At 46.2% G+C, this 24,171-nt stretch overlaps 1 protein-coding gene across 2 annotated transcripts in view; it reads left to right on the forward strand.

The window, feature by feature from the left end:
- Window positions 1-1,111: 1,111 nt before the first annotated feature.
- Window positions 1,112-24,171, forward strand: part of CPNE7 (copine 7) — a 123,868-nt gene continuing 100,808 nt past the window's right edge. The window contains exons 1-3 of one of the 2 annotated variants that reach the window (XM_075325958.1): window positions 1,112-1,216; window positions 23,103-23,390; window positions 23,839-23,972. In XM_075325958.1, the coding sequence (XP_075182073.1) occupies window positions 23,372-23,390; window positions 23,839-23,972 (153 nt within the window). In that variant the 5' untranslated portion in view covers window positions 1,112-1,216; window positions 23,103-23,371. Of the gene's footprint in view, window positions 1,217-23,102; window positions 23,973-24,171 lie in introns of both variants that reach the window. The other variant, XM_075325957.1, reaches the window with a different exon arrangement.

Genomic DNA, 24,171 nt, shown 5'->3' on the forward strand with positions numbered 1-24,171 from the left:
CACTAGTTACAAGTACAGAGCACCTGAGCGTGGTAGTGCCCGCTCATCACTAGTTACAAGTACAGAGCACCTGAGCATGGTAGTGCCCGCTCATCACTAGTTACAAGTACAGAGCACCCGGACGTGGTAGTGCCCGCTCATCACTAGTTACAATTACGGAGCACCTGAGCATGGTAGTGCCCGCTCATCACTAGTTACAAGTACAGAACACCTGAGCATGGTAGTGCCCACTCATCACTAGTTACCAGTACTGAGCACCCGAGCATGGTAGTGCCCGCTCATCACTAGTTACAAGTACAGAACACCTGAGCATGGTAGTGCCCACTCATCACTAGTTAAAAGTACAGAGCACCTGAGCGTGGTAGTGCCCGCTCATCACTAGTTACGAGTACTGATCACCCGAGCATGGTAGTGCCCGCTCATCACTAGTTACCAGTACTGAGCACCCGAGCATGGTAGTGCCCGCTCATCACTAGTTACAAGTACAGAACACCTGAGCATGGTAGTGCCCACTCATCACTAGTTAAAAGTACAGAGCACCCGAGCATGGTAGTGCCCGCTCATCACTAGTTACAAGTACAGAACACCTGAGCATGGTAGTGCCCGCTCATCACTAGTTACCAGTACTGAGCACCCGAGCATGGTAGTGCCCGCTCATCACTAGTTACAAGTACAGAACACCTGAGCATGGTAGTGCCCGCTCATCACTAGTTACCAGTACTGAGCACCCGAGCATGGTAGTGCCCGCTCATCACTAGTTACCAGTACAGAGCACCCGAACATGGTAGTGCCCGCTCATCACTAGTTGTGAGTACCGAGCATCTTTAATGGTCATGTGCTGAACTCTCTCCAGAGGGGTCCCTATAGCTGTATAATGTAAAAAGGATCTTCGTATTACCGATATATTCTCCCCTAAAAGCAATGCTCCGTGATATAGCACACAATCAGTTGTATCCCTTTATATGCACCTTTCTAGGATATACATGAGCATTTAGCATTGCTTATAATGAGACCAGGCATGTTGGTGGGGATCAGCTGTGCAGGGAAGCCTGGCAATGAAGGGGTTAGTGTAGGAGAGGGCTCCGTCTATGGGTGTACAGCACGAAGTGCAAGCTGTGCGATAGTCTGAGGAATACAGAGCCAGATAGCGAGCAGGCGACTCCGCACGGATCAGCTCTGGACCAGCACTCCAGCCCAGGAGGCAAGGATACAGCAGGTGAGAGCAAAAATGGCCCAACCTGGGCACCTGAGCCCTTCGCTGCCACTGGGCACCTTGTACGCTGGGGCAGGAGGGGGCATAGACGAAATCCTACACTTGGAGGGTTAAAGACCTTTTTTTATGCAGAAGACGTAAACAGGAGATTTGAGGTTTCTTCAAAACCACAAGAAAACCAACAATAGGAGTCATCGTGGCACGTGAGAGTGGGGTTTGCCTGAATTTGGGAAGAAGTCACTTAAGATGTGGGAAGGGGAAGCCTCAGGGTGGGGACTTTGTAGGATGTTATATGGGGTGAAGAAGTAACGCGTGTGGGGGATGTATTGTGAGGGTGGGGTGTCGGGGGCTCCATAGAGATGGAACAACAGTCAATGCTATACGGGGAGGAGGGGGTGAGTGGGGCGCAAGGATTTGGGGTTCAAATTAGTGAAGAGGTTGCACACAATAAAGGGATATGAACATAAGAGGTGGGGTACAGCAAGAAAGGTCAGAAAATTGGGGGACGGTATAAGATGAGAAGAACGGGAGGATAAGAGGTGGTGTACCCCAGGAGGCAGGAGAGATAAGTCATGGAACAAGGGATGTAGAAAAGTGGGGTGCAACAAGAAACAAGGGTGAGTAGAGGGAAGAAGTTAAAAAGTGGGGTACACCAATAGATGAGAGGAAGAAATCAAGTGAAAAATTGGGGTGTAAAATCAAATCTGAAAGATCGGAATAAGAAGAGGGTCCGCACATCATGTCAGTATAAGAAGGAGGGAGTAGTGATAATTGGGGAGCTGAGAAATGTGAGCTCAAAAAGTGGGGTGCAGCATATCAGGAGGACGGCTAATGTAAGGAGTGGGGTACAGCATGGTATAGAGGATAATGAAGTGGGGTGCAGCATGGTATGGAGGATAATGAAGTGGGGGTACAGCATTGTATAGAGGATAATGAAGGGGATACAGCATGGTATAGAGGATACTGAAGGGGATACAGCATGGTATAGAGGATAAAGAAGTGGGGTACAGCATGGTATAGAGGATAATGAAGTGGTGTACAGCATGGTATAGAGGATAATGAAGTGGGGTACAGCATGGTATAGAGGATAATGAAGTGGTGTACAGCATGGTATAGAGGATAATGAAGTGGGGTACAGCATGGTATAGAGGATAATGAAGTGGTGTACAGCATGGTATAGAGGATAATGAAGTGGTGTACAGCATGGTATAGAGGATAATGAAGTGGTGTACAGCATGGTATAGAGGATAATGAAGTGGGGGACAACAAGGTATAGAGGATAATAAAGTGGGGTACAGCATGGTATAGAGGATAATGAAGTGGGGTACAACAAGGTATAGAGGATAATGAAGGGGGTTACAGCATGGTATAGAGGATAATGAAGTGGGGTACAGCATGGTATAGAGGATAATGAAGTGGTGTACAACATGGTATAGAGGATAATAAAGTGGGCTACAGCATGGTATAGAGGATAATGAAGTGGGGTACAGCAAGGTATAGAGGATAATGAAGTGGGGTACAGCATGGTATAGAGGATAATGAAGTGGGGTACAGCATGGTATAGAGGATAATGAAGTGGGGTACATCATAAGATTAGGCAGGTATGGAAATTCTCATACAGCAATAGATAAGGGAGATGAGAAGAATCAGGGTGCAGTATATTAGGGGGGTGAGGGATGTTACGTAATGCATGTTATGTTTGAAATGAAAAGATAAGGGGACAAATTAGGTGAGGGCGATGAAAAGTGGGGGACAGTATGTGGTATTGTGATTAAAGTGGGGTGCAGAATTGATGGAAAGGTTTGAGAAGGGGGGAAACGTAGGTTGAGAGAAGTGAAAAGTTAAATAAGAGGATTGGGTGCAGTATGGAAAGAGGGAGATTAGGGGGTGCAGCATTGAAGGAGGGAGAGGGGATGCAGCATGGAATGAAAGAGATTAAGGGGTGAAGCATGGAATAAGGGGTGCAGCATGGAAGGAGGGAGATTAGGGGCGGCAGCGTGGAAGGAGGGAAAGTAAGGGGTGCATCATGGAAGGAGGGAGATTAGGGGGTGCAGCGTGGAAGGAGGGAGATTAGGGGTGCATCATGGAAGGAGGGAGTTTAGGGGGTGCATCATGGAAGGAGGGAGATTAGGGGGTGCATCATGGAAGGAGGGAGATTAGGGGGTGTATCATGGAAGGAGGGAGATTAGGGGGTGCATCATGGAAGGAGGGAGATTAGGGGGTGCAGCATGGAAGGAAGAAGATTAGGGGGTGCAGCATGGAAGGAGGAAGATTAGGGGGTGCACCATAAAAGGAGGGATATTATGAGGTGCAGCATGGAAGGAGGGAGATTAGGGGTGCATCATGGAAGGAGGGAGATTAGGGGGTGCATCATGGAAGGAGGGAGATTAGGGGGTGCAGCATGGAAGGAAGAAGATTAGGGGGTGCAGCATGGAAGGAGGAAGATTAGGGGGTGCACCATAAAAGGAGAGATATTATGGGGTGCAGCATGGAAGGAGGAAGTTTAGGGAGTGCACCATAAAAGGAGGGATATTATGGGGTGCAGCATGGAAGGAGAAAGATTAGGGGGTGCAGCATGGAAAGAGGAAGATTAGGGAGTGCACCATAAAAAAGGGAGATTATGGGGTGCAACATGGAAGGAGGGAGATTACGGACATTTAGCATGGAAGGAGGAAGATTAGGAGGTGCAGCATGGAAGAAGGGAGATTATGGGGTGCAACATGGAAGGAGGGAGATTACGGACGTGTAGCATGGAAGAAGGAAGTTTAGGGGGTACAGTGTGGAAGAAGGTAGATTAGGGGGTGCACTATAAAAGGAGGGAGATTTAGCAGCATGGAAAGAGGGAGATTAGGCAGTGCAGCACGAGATTAGGGAAATTAGTGAGGTGCAGCATGAAAGTGGTATATTAGGGGATGCAACATGGAAGAAGAGAGGATGAAGATTAGTGGGGTGCAGTATGGGATGAGGGAGATGAGTGGGGTGCATCACGAGATAAGGAAGATTAGTGGAGTACAGGATAGGGATTTGGGGGTGCACTATGAGGTGGGAATCAAGCGAGGAGAGCTATAACATGACATTGTGGAAAGAAGTGGAGCACGGCTGAACTGGGCGGGCTGGAGCAATCTGTGTTAGATATGATAGGAGACCAATAGAATGAAAATCGGGGTGTAACATCAGTCGAAAGAAGCAACTGGGGTGCACCCTAAACTTAGGGTAAAAGGAGTATTTTATTGGGATGGTCGTGGAGGTGTACAGCAAGTGAGGATACAGCAGAGAGAAGTGAGGTACTGTGAGAGGAGGAGATGAGTTTGCTAAACTTTTGGGGTACATTGAGTTAGACAGTAGCAATATTATGGGGGGCTATGCACATTACACACAATGCTTTATGTGACTGAATGTGTATGAAATATATAGGGGTGCAAATGATAAATGTGGGTGCTGCCACTGTATAATCTCAAGGCAACTAATCTCCTATAGTGAGCAGCACAACTCCGGACATAACGGAGGGCGACGCTACATTGGGAAGGAATTGGGGGCTCAGCTGGGATATAAGGTGTTTATAACCTGAATGTTCGGATCTGACGGTGACTCACTGACACCTTGTTATAAAAGCCTATATGACTCAGAGAACAAGAGGCTCAGATAGTGAAGAGCGGAATAATATCACATCTGTACATGTCCCTGTGTTATATCACATCTGTACATGTCCCTGTGTTATATCACATCTGTACATGTCCCCTGTGTTATATCACATCTGTACATGTCCCCTGTGTTATATCACATCTGTACATGTCCCTGTGTTATATCACATCTGTACATGTCCCTGTGTTATATCACATCTGTACATGTCCCTGTGTTATATCACATCTGTACATGTCCCTGTGTTATATCACATCTGTACATGTCCCCTGTGTTATATCACATCTGTACATGTCCCTGTGTTATATCACATCTGTACATGTCCCCTGTGTTATATCACATCTGTACATGTCCCCTGTGTTATATCACATCTGTACATGTCCCTGTGTTATATCACATCTGTACATGTCTCTGTGTTATATCACATCTGTACATGTCCCTGTGTTATATCACATCTGTACATGTCTCCTGTGTTATATCACATCTGTACATGTCTCCTGTGTTATATCACATCTGTACATGTCTCCTGTGTTATATCACATCTGTACATGTCCCCTGTGTTATATCACATCTGTACATGTCTCTGTGTTATATCACATCTGTACATGTCTCCTGTGTTATATCACATCTGTACATGTCCCCTGTGTTATATCACATCTGTACATGTCCCCTGTGTTATATCACATCTGTACATGTCCCCTGTGTTATATCACATCTGTACATGTCCCTGTGTTATATCACATCTGTACATGTCCCTGTGTTATATCACATCTGTACATGTCCCCTGTGTTATATCACATCTGTACATGTCCCTGTGTTATATCACATCTGTACATGTCCCTGTGTTATATCACATCTGTACATGTCCCTGTGTTATATCACATCTGTACATGTCTCCTGTGTTATATCACATCTGTACATGTCCCTGTGTTATATCACATCTGTACATGTCCCCTGTGTTATATCACATCTGTACATGTCCCTGTGTTATATCACATCTGTACATGTCCCCTGTGTTATATCACATCTGTACATGTCCCCTGTGTTATATCACATCTGTACATGTCTCCTGTGTTATATCACATCTGTACATGTCCCTGTGTTATATCACATCTGTACATGTCCCCTGTGTTATATCACATCTGTACATGTCTCCTGTGTTATATCACATCTGTACATGTCCCTGTGTTATATCACATCTGTACATGTCCCCTGTGTTATATCACATCTGTACATGTCTCCTGTGTTATATCACATCTGTACATGTCCCTGTGTTATATCACATCTGTACATGTCCCCTGTGTTATATCACATCTGTACATGTCTCCTGTGTTATATCACATCTGTACATGTCCCCTGTGTTATATCACATCTGTACATGTCCCTGTGTTATATCACATCTGTACATGTCTCCTGTGTTATATCACATCTGTACATGTCTCCTGTGTTATATCACATCTGTACATGTCCCTGTGTTATATCACATCTGTACATGTCTCCTGTGTTATATCACATCTGTACATGTCCCTGTGTTATATCACATCTGTACATGTCCCCTGTGTTATATCACATCTGTACATGTCTCCTGTGTTATATCACATCTGTACATGTCCCTGTGTTATATCACATCTGTACATGTCTCCTGTGTTATATCACATCTGTACATGTCCCTTGTGTTATATCACATCTGTACATGTCCCTGTGTTATATCACATCTGTACATGTCCCCTGTGTTATATCACATCTGTACATGTCTCTGTGTTATATCACATCTGTACATGTCCCTGTGTTATATCACATCTGTACATGTCTCTGTGTTATATCACATCTGTACATGTCTCCTGTGTTATATCACATCTGTACATGTCCCTGTGTTATATCACATCTGTACATGTCCCCTGTGTTATATCACATCTGTACATGTCCCTGTGTTATATCACATCTGTACATGTCCCCTGTGTTATATCACATCTGTACATGTCCCTGTGTTATATCACATCTGTACATGTCCCCTGTGTTATATCACATCTGTACATGTCCCTGTGTTATATCACATCTGTACATGTCTCTGTGTTATATCACATCTGTACATGTCTCCTGTGTTATATCACATCTGTACATGTCCCCTGTGTTATATCACATCTGTACATGTCCCTGTGTTATATCACATCTGTACATGTCTCTGTGTTATATCACATCTGTACATGTCTCCTGTGTTATATCACATCTGTACATGTCCCCTGTGTTATATCACATCTGTACATGTCCCCTGTGTTATATCACATCTGTACATGTCCCCTGTGTTATATCACATCTGTACATGTCCCTGTGTTATATCACATCTGTACATGTCCCTGTGTTATATCACATCTGTACATGTCCCCTGTGTTATATCACATCTGTACATGTCCCTGTGTTATATCACATCTGTACATGTCCCTGTGTTATATCACATCTGTACATGTCCCTGTGTTATATCACATCTGTACATGTCTCCTGTGTTATATCACATCTGTACATGTCCCTGTGTTATATCACATCTGTACATGTCCCCTGTGTTATATCACATCTGTACATGTCCCCTGTGTTATATCACATCTGTACATGTCTCCTGTGTTATATCACATCTGTACATGTCCCCTGTGTTATATCACATCTGTACATGTCCCTGTGTTATATCACATCTGTACATGTCCCCTGTGTTATATCACATCTGTACATGTCTCCTGTGTTATATCACATCTGTACATGTCCCTGTGTTATATCACATCTGTACATGTCTCCTGTGTTATATCACATCTGTACATGTCCCTGTGTTATATCACATCTGTACATGTCCCTGTGTTATATCACATCTGTACATGTCCCCTGTGTTATATCACATCTGTACATGTCCCCTGTGTTATATCACATCTGTACATGTCCCCTGTGTTATATCACATCTGTACATGTCCCCTGTGTTATATCACATCTGTACATGCCCCTGTGTTATATCACATCTGTACATGTCCCTGTGTTATATCACATCTGTACATGTCCCCTGTGTTATATCACATCTGTACATGTCCCCTGTGTTATATCACATCTGTACATGTCTCCTGTGTTATATCACATCTGTACATGTCCCCTGTGTTATATCACATCTGTACATGTCCCCTGTGTTATATCACATCTGTACATGTCCCCTGTGTTATATCACATCTGTACATGCCCCTGTGTTATATCACATCTGTACATGTCCCTGTGTTATATCACATCTGTACATGTCTCCTGTGTTATATCACATCTGTACATGTCCCCTGTGTTATATCACATCTGTACATGTCCCTGTGTTATATCACATCTGTACATGTCTCCTGTGTTATATCACATCTGTACATGTCCCTGTGTTATATCACATCTGTACATGTCTCCTGTGTTATATCACATCTGTACATGTCCCCTGTGTTATATCACATCTGTACATGTCCCCTGTGTTATATCACATCTGTACATGTCCCTGTGTTATATCACATCTGTACATGTCCCCTGTGTTATATCACATCTGTACATGTCCCTGTGTTATATCACATCTGTACATGTCCCCTGTGTTATATCACATCTGTACATGTCCCTGTGTTATATCACATCTGTACATGTCTCTGTGTTATATCACATCTGTACATGTCCCTGTGTTATATCACATCTGTACATGTCTCCTGTGTTATATCACATCTGTACATGTCCCCTGTGTTATATCACATCTGTACATGTCTCCTGTGTTATATCACATCTGTACATGTCCCCTGTGTTATATCACATCTGTACATGTCCCCTGTGTTATATCACATCTGTACATGTCCCCTGTGTTATATCACATCTGTACATGTCCCCTGTGTTATATCACATCTGTACATGTCCCCTGTGTTATATCACATCTGTACATGTCCCTGTGTTATATCACATCTGTACATGTCCCCTGTGTTATATCACATCTGTACATGTCCCTGTGTTATATCACATCTGTACATGTCCCTGTGTTATATCACATCTGTACATGTCTCCTGTGTTATATCACATCTGTACATGTCCCCTGTGTTATATCACATCTGTACATGTCCCTGTGTTATATCACATCTGTACATGTCCCCTCTGTTATATCACATCTGTACATGTCTCCTGTGTTATATCACATCTGTACATGTCCCTGTGTTATATCACATCTGTACATGTCTCCTGTGTTATATCACATCTGTACATGTCCCCTGTGTTATATCACATCTGTGCATGTCCCCTGTGTTATATCACATCTGTACATGTCCCTGTGTTATATCACATCTGTACATGTCCCCTGTGTTATATCACATCTGTACATGTCTCCTGTGTTATATCACATCTGTACATGTCTCCTGTGTTATATCACATCTGTACATGTCCCTGTGTTATATCACATCTGTACATGTCCCCTGTGTTATATCACATCTGTACATGTCCCTGTGTTATATCACATCTGTACATGTCCCCTGTGTTATATCACATCTGTACATGTCCCCTGTGTTATATCACATCTGTACATGTCCCCTGTGTTATATCACATCTGTACATGTCCCTGTGTTATATCACATCTGTACATGTCCCCTGTGTTATATCACATCTGTACATGTCCCTGTGTTATATCACATCTGTACATGTCTCCTGTGTTATATCACATCTATACATGTCTCCTGTGTTATATCACATCTGTACATGTCCCTGTGTTATATCACATCTGTACATGTCTCCTGTGTTATATCACATCTGTACATGTCTCCTGTGTTATATCACATCTGTACATGTCCCTGTGTTATATCACATCTGTACATGTCCCTGTGTTATATCACATCTGTACATGTCTCCTGTGTTATATCACATCTGTACATGTCCCTGTGTTATATCACATCTGTACATGTCCCTGTGTTATATCACATCTGTACATGTCCCCTGTGTTATATCACATCTGTACATGTCCCTGTGTTATATCACATCTATACATGTCTCCTGTGTTATATCACATCTATACATGTCTCCTGTGTTATATCACATCTATACATGTCTCCTGTGTTATATCACATCTGTACATGTCCCCTGTGTTATATCACATCTGTACATGTCTCCTGTGTTATATCACATCTGTACATGTCCCTGTGTTATATCACATCTGTACATGTCTCCTGTGTTATATCACATCTGTACATGTCCCCTGTGTTATATCACATCTGTACATGTCTCCTGTGTTATATCACATCTGTACATGTCCCCTGTGTTATATCACATCTGTACATGTCCCCTGTGTTATATCACATCTGTACATGTCCCCTGTGTTATATCACATCTGTACATGTCTCCTGTGTTATATCACATCTGTACATGTCTCCTGTGTTATATCACATCTGTACATGTCTCCTGTGTTATATCACATCTGTACATGTCCCCTGTGTTATATCACATCTGTACATGTCCCCTGTGTTATATCACATCTGTACATGTCTCCTGTGTTATATCACATCTGTACATGTCCCCTGTGTTATATCACATCTGTACATGTCCCCTGTGTTATATCACATCTGTACATGTCTCCTGTGTTATATCACATCTGTACATGTCCCCTGTGTTATATCACATCTGTACATGTCCCCTGTGTTATATCACATCTGTACATGTCTCCTGTGTTATATCACATCTGTACATGTCCCTGTGTTATATCACATCTGTACATGTCCCTGTGTTATATCACATCTGTACATGTCCCTGTGTTATATCACATCTGTACATGTCCCTGTGTTATATCACATCTGTACATGTCCCTGTGTTATATCACATCTGTACATGTCTCCTGTGTTATATCACATCTGTACATGTCCCTGTGTTATATCACATCTGTACATGTCTCCTGTGTTATATCACATCTGTACATGTCCCTGTGTTATATCACATCTGTACATGTCCCTGTGTTATATCACATCTACATATACATATTTATGTATTTATATTAGCTTTATGTTCCTTCTCGCCTCCCATCTGCTATATATGTACATGTTTTATGTGATATATCACCTTTGCCATATTCCATATCTGCTGTATATTTCTGTCTCACATGTTCGGTGTCTCTATACGTCTGTGTGACCTGTGACATCAGTTTTGCCTGCTCTTCTTATCATTTTCCCGTTATGAAGCAGATATATATATATACACCGCCTGCTGTCAGTGTCATCCCCGCTCCGCCGTTCCTTATAACTACATTCAGTCCTCGTGTCAGGATTGTTCTGTGGTAGGAAAATTGTGTTTTCTTATAAAATGACAAAAAAAATGATGCGCAGCTCTGAGGGGGCGAAAGAGGACAACAGATAAACCCCCGGAGCTAAGCTCCCTGCACCCAAATATCCCTCTATCTATCCCTCTATCTATCTATCCCTCTATCTATCCCTCTATCTATCCCTCTATCTATCCCTCTATCTATCCCTCTATCTATCCCTCTATCTATCTATCTATCTATCTATCCATCTATCTATCCATCCATCCATCCATCCATCCATCCATCCATCCATCCATCCATCTATCTATCTATCTATCTATCTATCTATCTATCTATCTATCTATCTATCTATCTATCTATCTATCTATCTATCTATCTATCTATCCCTCTATCTATCCCTCTATCTATCTATCTATCCCTCTATCTATCTATCCCTCTATCTATCTATCTATCTATCTATCTATTTATCTATTTATCCCTCTATCTATCTATCCCTCTATCTATCTATCCATCTATCTATCTATCTATTTATCCCTCTATCTATCTATCCCTCTATCTATCTATCCCTCTATCTATCTATCTATCTGTCAGGGCCAGGTGGACGGGCAGACCCAGGAGGTGGATCCACTGGGCCGAACTCCTAGATGGTGGTAAGGGGTCCGGTAGCTGGAGCACTATAGGCAGCAGAACAGTCCGTGCACACGAGTATAACGGAGAAGTCCCTGGGACCACGGAGTCACTGATGGTAGTCCGGGTGACGCAGCTCAGGTTCGGAAGCCGAGAAGATGTCAGGCGGGGTCCGGAACCTTTGGAGCGAGATGACGGGTCACCGCAGGGATCCGAGATGGTACGGACTGTCAGGATGGCAGATGGACAGCGTTCGGGGTTCGGGATTCGGCAGGACCGGATGGCGAGGCAGGCACGGCTCTACAAGAGAGATAGGTGAGTATATCACAGCGACACCAGGAGACCTGACTTCTAGCTTAAGAAACACGAAGATCAGGCCCCGCCCCCTTGGACATTAAACACCTTTATACCCTGTACCTGTTTGCATCATTTCCTGTTAATGGACGCTGGCCCTTTAAGAAAGGGTCAATGACCGCGCGCGCGCCCTAATGCGCATGCGCGCGGCCCGAGTGCCAGAAGCCAGGGCAGGAAGCTGCGAGGAGGAAGCAGCAGGGCCGGGCTGGGGCTGGGAAGCCGACGGGCGCCGGGAGCGGGGACCAGGACGCCGGGGACGCGCCGGCAATGGCTGCTGGAGAGCGGGGGAGCGGCGGTGACCGGACCGAGGACCCGGGAAGCGAGGCAGGGGAGCCGGGGAGCGTGACCGGTGAGCCGGAGGGCAGCGCAGGGGACCCGGGGAGCGTGACACTATCTATCTATCTATCTATCTATCCCTCTATCTATCTATCCCTCTATCTATCTATCTATCTATCTATCTATCTATCCCTCTCTATCTATCTATCTATCTATCTATCTATCTATCCCTCTCTATCTATCTATCTGTTTATCTATCTATCTATCTATCCCTCTATCTATCTATCTATCCCTCTATCTATCAAATCAAATCAAATCAAATCAAATAAGCTTTATTGGCAGGACCAAATACAAATTAGTTTTGCCAAAGCAAGTGTACATTAGGGACTGGGGCTGTGGGGATGGTGGGTGGGGACTGTAGGAAGGATGGATGGGGCACATCCAGGGTGGGGACTGTGGGGGCACTTCTAGGATGGGGGCTATGGAAGTCCATGGCTTATGAGGGGGCATATCCAGGGTGGGGACTGTAGTAACGGTGGTTGGGGCATATCCAGGGTGGGGATTGGGGGGGCCACATCTGGGATGGGGGGCTATGGAAGTCCATGACTTATCATAGTTCTCTTTCTGGAAGTCTATGACATTCGCTCACACACCGCGCTGCTATCTCCACTGCGCTCTCTTCTTCCCCCAGCAGGATATATGTTTTCTCTTCCTCCTTCATGGAGCTGAAATCCGGGAAGAGATGGGAGAGTCTCCTGAAGTGAGTGTCCCTCACTGCTGAGTACTTGGTGCAGTGTAGCAGGAAGTGGGTTTCATCCTCCAGGGCCTCCAGGTCACAGTGTTGGCACAGTCTGTCCTCCCTGGGCTTGTAGCTCTGCTTGTGTCGGCCGGATTCGATGGCTAGACTGTGGGCACTGAGTCTATATCGGCTCAGGGTCCTGCGGTCTCTGGGATCTGGGATCTATCTATCTATCTATCCCTCTATCTATCCCTCTATCGTTCTATCTAGCCCTCTATCTATCTATCCATCCATCTATCCATCTATCCCTCTATCGTTCTATCTAGCCCTCTATCTATCTATCCATCCATCTATCCATCTATCCATCTATCCATCTATCCATCTATCCCTCTACCCCTCTATCCCTCTATCCCTCTACCCCTCTATCCCTCTATCCCTCTACCCCTCTACCCCTCTACCCCTCTACCCCTCTACCCCTCTACCCCTCTACCCCTCTATCCCTCTATCCCTCTATCCCTCTATCCCTCTACCCCTCTATCCCTCTACCCCTCTACCCCTCTATCCCTCTACCCCTCTATCCCTCTACCCCTCTATCCCTCTATCCCTCTATCCCTCTATCCCTCTATCCCTCTATCCCTCTATCCCTCTATCCCTCTATCCCTCTATCTATCTATCTATCTATCTATCACAGTGATAACTTTCTACAGATAATGTAGATGTCACCTGCAGTCCTATGTAACACAACAGATAAGACAGTGATAATGCTCTGAGTACAGATAAGTACGGGAAATAGTGGATTAGATATGATATTGAGCCCTGTATAACACGACTGATAACAGTGAGAATTCTGAGTATGAATAATTTAGTAGATGTTTCCCACAGCCCTATGTAACATTAATACTACCACCATACAGTGACCATGTAGTGGTAATACCAGTTATACATGGTTTCCGTTGCCCCTTGTGATCCTTCATATGTTAATATTGCCCTCTCTGCGCCTCCATATAATAGTGCCCCTTCTGTGTTTCCACATAATAGTGCCCCTTCTGTGTTTCCACATAATAGTGCCCCTTCTGTGTTTCCACATAATAGTGCCCCTTCTGTGTGCCTCCACATAATAGTGCCCCTTCTGTGTGCCTCCACATAATAGTGCCCCTTCTATGTGCCTCCACATAATAGTGCCCCTTCTGTGTTTCCACATAATAGTGCCCCTTCTGTGTTTCCACATAATAGTGCCCCTTCTGTGTTTCCACATAATAGTGCCTCTTCTGTGTTTCCACATAATAGTGCCCCTTGTGTTTCCACATAATAGTGCCCCTTGTGTTTCCACATAATAGTGCCCCTTGTGTTTCCACATAATAGTGCCTCTTCTGTGTTTCCACATAATAGTGCCCCTTCTGTGTTTCCACATAATAGTGCCCCTTGTGTTTCCACATAATAGTGCCCCTTGTGTTTCCACATTATAGTGCCTCTTCTGTGTGCCTCCACATAATAATGCCCCTTCAGTGTTTCCACATAATAGTGCCCTTCTATGCCTCCACATGATAATAGTGCCCCTTCTGTGCCTTCACATTATAATATCACCTCTGTGTGCCTCCACATAATAGTGCCCCTTGTGTTTCCACATAATAGTGCCCTTCTATGCCTCCACATGATAATAGTGCCCCTTCTGTGCCTTCACATTATAATATCACCTCTGTGTGCCTCCACATAATAGTGCCCCTTGTGTTTCCACATAATAGTGCCCTTCTATGCCTCTACATGATAATAGTGCCCCCTTTGCGTCTCCCCATAAGTGTCCCCTTTGTACCACCACATGATAAAAGTGCCCCCTCTGTACCTCCACATGATAAAGTGCCCCTTCTGTGCTTTTGCATGATAATTTTGCCCCTTCTGTACCTTCAAATCAGAATAGTGCCCCCTCTGTATCTGCACAAGTCCGCCCCCTCTTTGTTATCACATGGTTATAGTGTCCCCTCTCTGTCTCCACACACTAACAATGTCCCCAAACGATATTAAAAGTTCTTTAGGCCCCAATGCAGTAATGTAACCCATTTATGCCTCTAGAGAAGATAGTGTCCCCACACTTTAATATTTAATATTTGTGTCCCAGCCTACAAATAATAGAGCCACTAGAAAACAAAGTGCCACAATACAGAAATGTCCCCCTTTGTGCCACACTACAACATTTTTGTCCTCCTTTTAGTGCCATGAAAAGCAAGAAGGCCTGCGGAGACACCATCACGTGTTTCTCAACGCTGGCAGGAAACTAGCCAGGTCTTTCACCGGGAAGGAACAACCACGGGAAGGGCAGTCTCCAGTCAAGGAGACCACCTATGCCAAACATGGTATCCATCCACAGACAGCCGTTTCGGGGTATTTGCCCCTCATCAGTGTGGAGTAGGAATCTGGCTAGTGGGACATTGCCTAGTAAAAGACTATGTGAGCAAGGATGGTTGACCTTAGGGAGATCAACATCCACCACTGCGGAGACACCATCACGTGTTTCTCAACGCAGTGATTCTAGAGCAATGCCCCCTGGGAAATATTCAAAGCAAGAACAACCACGGGAAGGGCAGTCTCCAGTCAAGGAGACCACCTATGCCAAACATGGTATCCACGTGATGGTGTCTCCGCAGTGGTGGATGTTGATCTCCCTAAGGTCAACCATCCTTGCTCACATAGTCTTTTACTAGGCAATGTCCCACTAGCCAGATTCCTACTCCACACTGATGAGGGGCAAATACCCCGAAACGGCTGTCTGTGGATGGATACCATGTTTGGCATAGGTGGTCTCCTTGACTGGAGACTGCCCTTCCCGTGGTTGTTCCTTCCCGGTGAAAGACCTGGCTAGTTTCCTGCCAGCGTTGAGAAACACGTAATGGTGTCTCCGCAGGCCTTCTTGCTTTGAATATTTCCCAGGGGGCATTGCTCTAGAATCACTGCGTTGAGAAACACGTGATGGTGTCTCCGCAGTGGTGGATGTTGATCTCCCTAAGGTCAACCATCCTTGCTCACATAGTCTTTTACTAGGCAATGTCCCACTAGCCAGATTCCTACTCCACACTGATGAGGGGCAAATACCCCGAAACGGCTGTCTGTGGATGGATACCATGTTTGGCATAGGTGGTCTCCTTGACTGGAGACTGCCCTTCCCGTGGTTGTTCCTTCCCGGTGAAAGACCTGGCTAGTTTCCTGCCAGCGTTGAGAAACACGTGATGGTGTCTCCGCAGGCCTTCTTGCTTTGAATATTTCCCAGGGGGCATTGCTCTAGAATCACTGCGTTGAGAAACACGTGATGGTGTCTCCGCAGTGGTGGATGTTGATCTCCCTAAGGTCAACCATCCTTGCTCATTTAGTGCCATGAAGGGATGAGGAACCTGAACTGTAAAGTTGGGGGCTTATATTATCAAGTTGGGAAGGTCGATGGTTATTTCTCACAAGTGTATCTGCCACTTACCGGGAGTGACTTATGGAGCCTTGTGCTCAGAACAAAGCTCCATAAATCACTCTCGGTCAGCGGCAGGCATGGAATTTCTCATGAGTTTATCTGTTGCTTACCGGGAGTGACTTATGGAGCTTTGTTCTCAGAACAAAGCTCCATAAGTCACTCTCGGTCAGCAACAGCCAACAAATTTTTCACAAGCATATCTGCCGCTTACTAGGAGTGACTTATGGAGCCTTGTTCTCAGGACAAAGCTCCACAAGTCCCTCTCGGTCAGCGGCAGGCACGTAATTTCTCACGAGCGTATCTGCCGCTTACCAGGAGTGACTTAAGAAGCCTTGTTCTCAGAACAAAGCTCCATAAGTCACTATTGGTCAGCGGCAGGCACGGAATTTCTCACGAGCGTATTTGCCGCTTACGGAATTTCTCATGAGTTTATCTGTTGCTTATGGGGAGTGACTTAAGGAGCTTTGTTCTCAGAACAAAGCTCCATAAGTTACTCTCGGTCAGTGGCAGGCACGGAATTTCTTATGAGCATATCTGTGTATCTCAGAACAAGACTCCATAAGTCACCAGGAGTGACTTATGGAGCCTTATTCTCAAAACAAAACTCCATAAGTCACTTTCAGTCAGCAACAGGCAACAAATTTCTCATGAGCATATCTGTTGCTTACCGCAAATGACTTATGAAGCCTTGTTCTCAGAACAAAGCTCCATAGATCACTCTTGGTCAGCAACAGGCAACGAATTTTTCACAAGAGTATCTGCCGCTTACCAGGAGTGACTTATGGAGCCTTGCTCTCAGAACAAAGATCCAAAAGTCACTCTCGGTCAGCGGCAGGCATGGAATTTCTTATGAGCGTATCTGCCACTTACCAGGAGTAACTCATGGAGCCTTGTTCTCAGAACAAAGCTCTATAAGTCACTCTCGGTCAGCAACAGGCAACACATTTCTCACAAGCTTATCTGTTGCTTATGGGGAGTGACTTAAGGAGCTTTGTTCTCAGAACAAAGCTCCATAAGTCACTCCTGGTCATCTGCAGGCACGGAATTTCTCATGAGCATATCTGCGTATCTCAGAACAAGACTCCATAAGTCACTCTCCGTAAGAGGCAGATACGCTTGTGAGAAATTACCTGCCCGCCACTGACCTTGAGTGACTTATGGAGCTTTGTTCTGAGAACAAAGCTCCATAAGTCACTCCCTGTAAGCGACAGATACACTCGTGAGAAATTCCGTGCCTGCCGCTGACCGGGAGTGACTAATGGAGCCTTGTTCTCAAAACAAAGCTCCATAGGATTGGCCTCACGTAGCTCCCTGATGAACGGTGATGCTCTCCTTCTCCCGGTACTGGCAGTGAGAGCGAGCGATGTCATTGTGTGGTATGACGACAGCTGTACTCGTCCAAAAGACTCGCCAGCTCCTCCGGGGATCCATGAGGTTTCCCTTATTTCCGGGATCCTCTGTATTTTGGGAGAGTAATTGCATTTAGCCCCTAACCACTCTCTTGTTCCTTGTATGTACATCTTCTGCCTTCCCTGCCGTTCACACCTCGTTCTGGCTGTTACGTAAAAGCAGATCACACTTTTATTTTTATACCCGGGTATTTATAGACACGACATATATTTAGACGTGTGCACATATTCCGTGGGGAGAGTCGTGGTGGGATTCTCCTTGGCATCACTGCAGGATTGCTTATTCCCGGCGGATGCCTGCAGGGGATTCCTCTTTATTCGGTGTCAGGGGGGGGGCTTCTGCAGCATTATCACAGGTGTCATCTATATCCCCTAGGGGCTACAATGCCTATTAATGCAGCGTTTCACATAAAGATTAATTCAAGCAACCTAAATGGACTTAATGCCACAGAACACCTGTCCTACATTCATTTGGCGCCTGCCCCGAGGGGGTGCATGAACTACTAAGGGCATCGATTCATCATTACGTTTTTTGGGGCAATTCCCTTTTCTTGTCTCGTGGCATTCTCTGATACTTTAAGCCAAATTCTTCAAAATTGCACAAATGGTTAATGAATTTTACGTAAAAAAAACAAGTTTTTTTCACGCTTTTTTAAGCCTTTTTATAGCAAAAAGTTGTATCTTTTGCTAATATTTTTCAAAGTTTAAGCACAAATTCCTGATGGACAAAAAAAATACACTCCAGGAAAGGGACCGCGGTATATTTGCACAAATATTTAACAAGTACCAAATGATAAATCAGCTAAAATAATTTGGAGAAAAACCCCAAAATGCTCACATTGATGAATATAAGGCAAAACCAAGCAAACCCTTGTAGACTTTAAGAAAGGAGCAAATTACAGCATGAGGAAGAATTTGGAGCAAATCAAAAGCAAGAAAAAAAACCACTAGACGTGAAAAAGGTACTACCATGCTCGGGTGCTCGGTACTGGTAACTAGTGATGAGTGGGCACTACCATGCTCGGGTGCTCGGTACTCGTAACTAGTGATGAGCGGGCACTACCATGCTCGGGTGCTCAGTATTGGTAACTAGTGATGAGCGGGCACTACCATGCTCGGGTGCTCGGTACTCGTAACTAGTGATGAGTGGGCACTACCATGCTCGGGTGCTCAGTACTCGTAACTAGTGATGTGCGAGCACTACCATTATAGGTTGCTCGGTACTCGTAACTAGTGATGAGTGATCACTACCATGCTCGGGTGCTCAGTACTCGTAACTAGTGATGAGTGGGCACTACCATGCTCGGGTGCTCAGTACTGGTAACTAGTGATGAGCAGGCACTACCATGCTCGGGTGCTCAGTACTGGTAACTAGTAATGAGCGGGCACTACCATGCTCGGGTACTCAGTACTCGTAGCTAGTGATGAGTGGGCACTACCATGCTCGGGTGCTCAGTACTCGTAACTAGTGATGAGCGGACACTACCATGCTCGGGTGCTCTGTACTTGTAACTAGTGATGAGCGGGCACTACCATGCTCGGGTGCTCAGTACTGGTAACTAGTGATGAGCAGGCACTACCATGCTCGGGTACTCGTAACTAGTGATGAGCGGACACTACCATGCTCGGGTGTTCAGTACTCGTAACTAGTGATGAGCAGCGGGCACTACCATGCTCGGGTGCTCAGTAGTCGTAACTAGTGATGAGCGGGCACTACCATGCTCGGGTGCTCAGTACTCGTAACTAGTGATGAGTGGGCACTACCATGCTCGGGTGCTCAGTACTCGTAACTAGTGATGAGCGGACACTACCATGCTCGGGTGCTCGGTACTCGTAACTAGTGATGAGCAGACACTACCATGCTCGGGTGCTCTGTACTCGTAACTAGTGATGAGCGGGCACTACCATGCTCGGGTGCTCAGTACTGGTAACTAGTGATGAGTGAGCACTACCATGCTCGGGTACTCGTAACTAGTGATGAGCGGACACTACCATGCTCGGGTGTTCAGTACTCGTAACTAGTGATGAGCAGCGGGCACTACCATGCTCGGGTGCTCAGTAGTCGTAACTAGTGATGAGCGGGCACTACCATGCTCGGGTGCTCAGTACTCGTAACTAGTGATGAGTGGGCACTACCATGCTCGGGTGCTCAGTACTCGTAACTAGTGATGAGCGGACACTACCATGCTCGGGTGCTCTGTACTCGTAACTAGTGATGAGCGGGCACTACCATGCTCGGGTGCTCTGTACTCGTAACTAGTGATGAGCGGGCACTACCATGCTCGGGTGCTCAGTACTGGTAACTAGTGATGAGTGAGCACTACCATGCTCGGGTGCTCGGTACTTGTAACTAGTGATGAGCGGGCACTACCATGCTCGGGTGCTCGGTACTGGTAACTAGTGATGAGCGGGCACTACCATGCTCGGGTGCTCGGTACTTGTAACTAGTTATGAGCGGCACTACCATGCTCGGGTGCTCAGTACTCGTAACTAGTGATGAGCGGGCACTACCATGCTCGGGTGCTATGTACTCGTAACTAGTGATGAGCGGGCACTACCATGCTCGGGTGCTCAGTACTCGTAACTAGTGATGAGTGGGCACTACCATGCTCGGGTGCTCAGTACTCGTAGCTAGTGATGAGCGGGCACTACCATGCTCGGGTGCTCAGTACTCGTAACTAGTGATGAGTGGACACTACCATGCTCGGGTGCTCAGTACTGGTAACTAGTGATGAGCAGGCACTACCATGCTCGGGTGCTCAGTACTGGTAACTAGTAATGAGCGGGCACTACCATGCTCGGGTACTCAGTACTCGTAGCTAGTGATGAGTGGGCACTACCATGCTCGGGTGCTCAGTACTCGTAACTAGTGATGAGCGGACACTACCATGCTCGGGTGCTCTGTACTTGTAACTAGTGATGAGCGGGCACTACCATGCTCGGGTGCTCAGTACTGGTAACTAGTGATGAGCAGGCACTACCATGCTCGGGTACTCGTAACTAGTGATGAGCGGACACTACCATGCTCGGGTGCTCAGTACTCGTAACTAGTGATGAGCGGGCACTACCATGCTCGGGTGTTCAGTACTCGTAACTAGTGATGAGCAGCGGGCACTACTATGCTCGGGTGCTCAGTAGTCGTAACTAGTGATGAGCGGGCACTACCATGCTCGGGTGCTCAGTACTCGTAACTAGTGATGAGTGGGCACTACCATGCTCGGGTGCTCAGTACTCGTAACTAGTGATGAGCGGACACTACCATGCTCGGGTGCTCGGTACTCGTAACTAGTGATGAGCAGACACTACCATGCTCGGGTGCTCTGTACTCGTAACTAGTGATGAGCGGGCACTACCATGCTCGGGTGCTCAGTACTGGTAACTAGTGATGAGTGAGCACTACCATGCTCGGGTACTCGTAACTAGTGATGAGCGGACACTACCATGCTCGGGTGTTCAGTACTCGTAACTAGTGATGAGCAGCGGGCACTACCATGCTCGGGTGCTCAGTAGTCGTAACTAGTGATGAGCGGGCACTACCATGCTCGGGTGCTCAGTACTCGTAACTAGTGATGAGTGGGCACTACCATGCTCGGGTGCTCAGTACTCGTAACTAGTGATGAGCGGACACTACCATGCTCGGGTGCTCGGTACTCGTAACTAGTGATGAGCAGACACTACCATGCTCGGGTGCTCTGTACTCGTAACTAGTGATGAGCGGGCACTACCATGCTCGGGTGCTCTGTACTCGTAACTAGTGATGAGCGGGCACTACCATGCTTGGGTGCTCTGTACTCGTAACTAGTGATGAGCGGGCACTACCATGCTCGGGTGCTCAGTACTGGTAACTAGTGATGAGTGAGCACTACCATGCTCGGGTGCTCGGTACTTGTAACTAGTGATGAGCGGGCACTACCATGCTCGGGTGCTCGGTACTGGTAACTAGTGATGAGCGGGCACTACCATGCTCGGGTGCTCGGTACTTGTAACTAGTTATGAGCGGCACTACCAGGCTCGGGTGCTCAGTACTCGTAACTAGTGATGAGCGGGCACTACCATGCTCGGGTGCTATGTACTCGTAACTAGTGATGAGCGGGCACTACCATGCTCGGGTGCTCAGTACTCGTAACTAGTGATGAGCGGGCACTACCATGCTCGGGTGCTCAGTACTCGTAACTAGTGATGAGTGGACACTACCATGCTCGGGTGCTCAGTACTGGTAACTAGTGATGAGCGGGCACTACCATGCTCAGGTGCTCAGTACTCGTAACTAGTGATGAGCGGGTACTACCATGCTCGGGTGCTCAGTACTCGTAACGAGTGATGAGCGGGCACTACCATGCTCGGGTGCTCGGTACTAGTAACTAGTGATGAGCGGGCACTGCCATGCTTGGGTGCTTGGTGCTCGTAACTAGTGATGAGCGGCACTACCATGCTCAGGTGCTTGGTACTCGTAACTAGTGATGAGCGGCACTACCATGCTCAGGTGCTTGGTACTCATAACTAGTGATGAGCGGGCACTACCATGCTCAGGTGCTTGGTACTCATAACTAGTGATGAGCGGGCACTACCATGCTCGGGTGCTCGGTACTTGTAACTAGTGATGAGTGGGCACTACCATGCTCAGGTGCTCGGTACTGGTAACTTGTTATGAGTACCAAGCACCCGAGTATGATAGTGGTTGCTCATCACTAGTCTTAACAGATGTTGGGGGAAGAAGGATGGGGCAGTAGGATTTGGACATGTCTGATCCTTTCTTACTCATGGCGGATAAGTCTCTGCGGGAGGTGTTGGCAGCGTGTGTATCCAGTGGTTATGAGCAGACTCAGCCTTGGCCATATTGCAGTAGATGTTGCATGAGATTATTGTAGTACAGAGGAAGTCAGAAATCTGATATTGAATTATCGTTGGGTGAAATATTCCGATTCGCTCTGTGCTGTGCGACATTGACCTTAATCATCTCTGAAAGCCATTGATTGAAATATTATGATGCAAACTGTGGATGACACATTATTAGTACAGTCCAGCCCGGACGGTCGGGCTGCGTCCCCTCCTCCGTGAGAGTGGGCTTGTGGTCTATCATCCCAGTCTGCAGATACATGACAGACATATGTTTTGTTTTGCAGGTTCTCGCCGGCTCACATGTCCGCCCCTTGGTGCATCTTCTCAGACTGATCGGTCTTCTACTTTTTGCACGACTTGGACTCTTAAAAGCCTTTGCTTTATTCCATCTCATCTTCTACAAGAACTTCTCCAGAATTTTGGTCATTGAGAAGACCAAAGACCCAAGTGTTGACCGCTCATCATCGTTTTGTAGATGTCCAGACAGTTGGGTCATTTCTGGCTCCATATCTGGATTAACTCTTGGGCTTGAGTTGAACTTGGACCATCAACCATGACGGAGCAGCAAAGCGGTGTGTGATTTATTAGCCAATGTAGATCTTGGGCTACTAAGCTTCTAGAAGTCGCTAGATACATAAATCTCAGGTCGCATCGTCCCTGTTTTAGCAGATGTATCCCAAGATCTTAAGATACATCATGATCGATCAATGCATGACACATTGACCTCCATTTCAACCTTCCTTTACCCTCATTCGTAATCACAAGGCACAAATATATAGACAAACCTTGGATCCATTATTGTAGAGGTCTTCAGAGAACTTCCATGGTCCAGATATTCCCTAGAACAGGCATTGCATGGAGAAGGGATCCTCTTCCTGACTGTCCTCCGGAAATCGTATCATCATTACCACCATCCTTTCCTGCTTAATTTCCCATTACAACCTTATCCAGCAACCCCTCTAGATTTTGGCAAGATGATGGTGAATGAGGTTTCAGACTTGGCATCTCCGTCTTCCCTAGGCGTTGTCACAGCCACCTGTGTGTCTAAGGTGGAGCTCCGAGTTTGCTGTAAGAACCTGCTGGACCGAGACACACTCAACAAGTCGGACCCTTGCGTCCTGCTGCTTATGCAGTCTCAGGGCCAATGGATGGAGGTAAGATATCATTATTCAGTATCATGAACCGTAATCTGGTCAGAGCTTCGTGATGATGCTTGTTGATGACTTGGCGGAATATGAATGTTGATATCTTCTTGTAACTTAATATGATTTTCTGGGACCTTAAGGAGGTTGTCCACCTTTGGGGACAATTTGTTTCTTACTGTAAATGCATGTATTTGGGGCTTTTTATAAT

The sequence above is a fragment of the Anomaloglossus baeobatrachus genome, chromosome 10 (genome assembly GCF_048569485.1).
Source record: "Anomaloglossus baeobatrachus isolate aAnoBae1 chromosome 10, aAnoBae1.hap1, whole genome shotgun sequence".
In the NCBI taxonomy this organism is placed as follows: Eukaryota; Metazoa; Chordata; class Amphibia; order Anura; family Aromobatidae; genus Anomaloglossus; species Anomaloglossus baeobatrachus.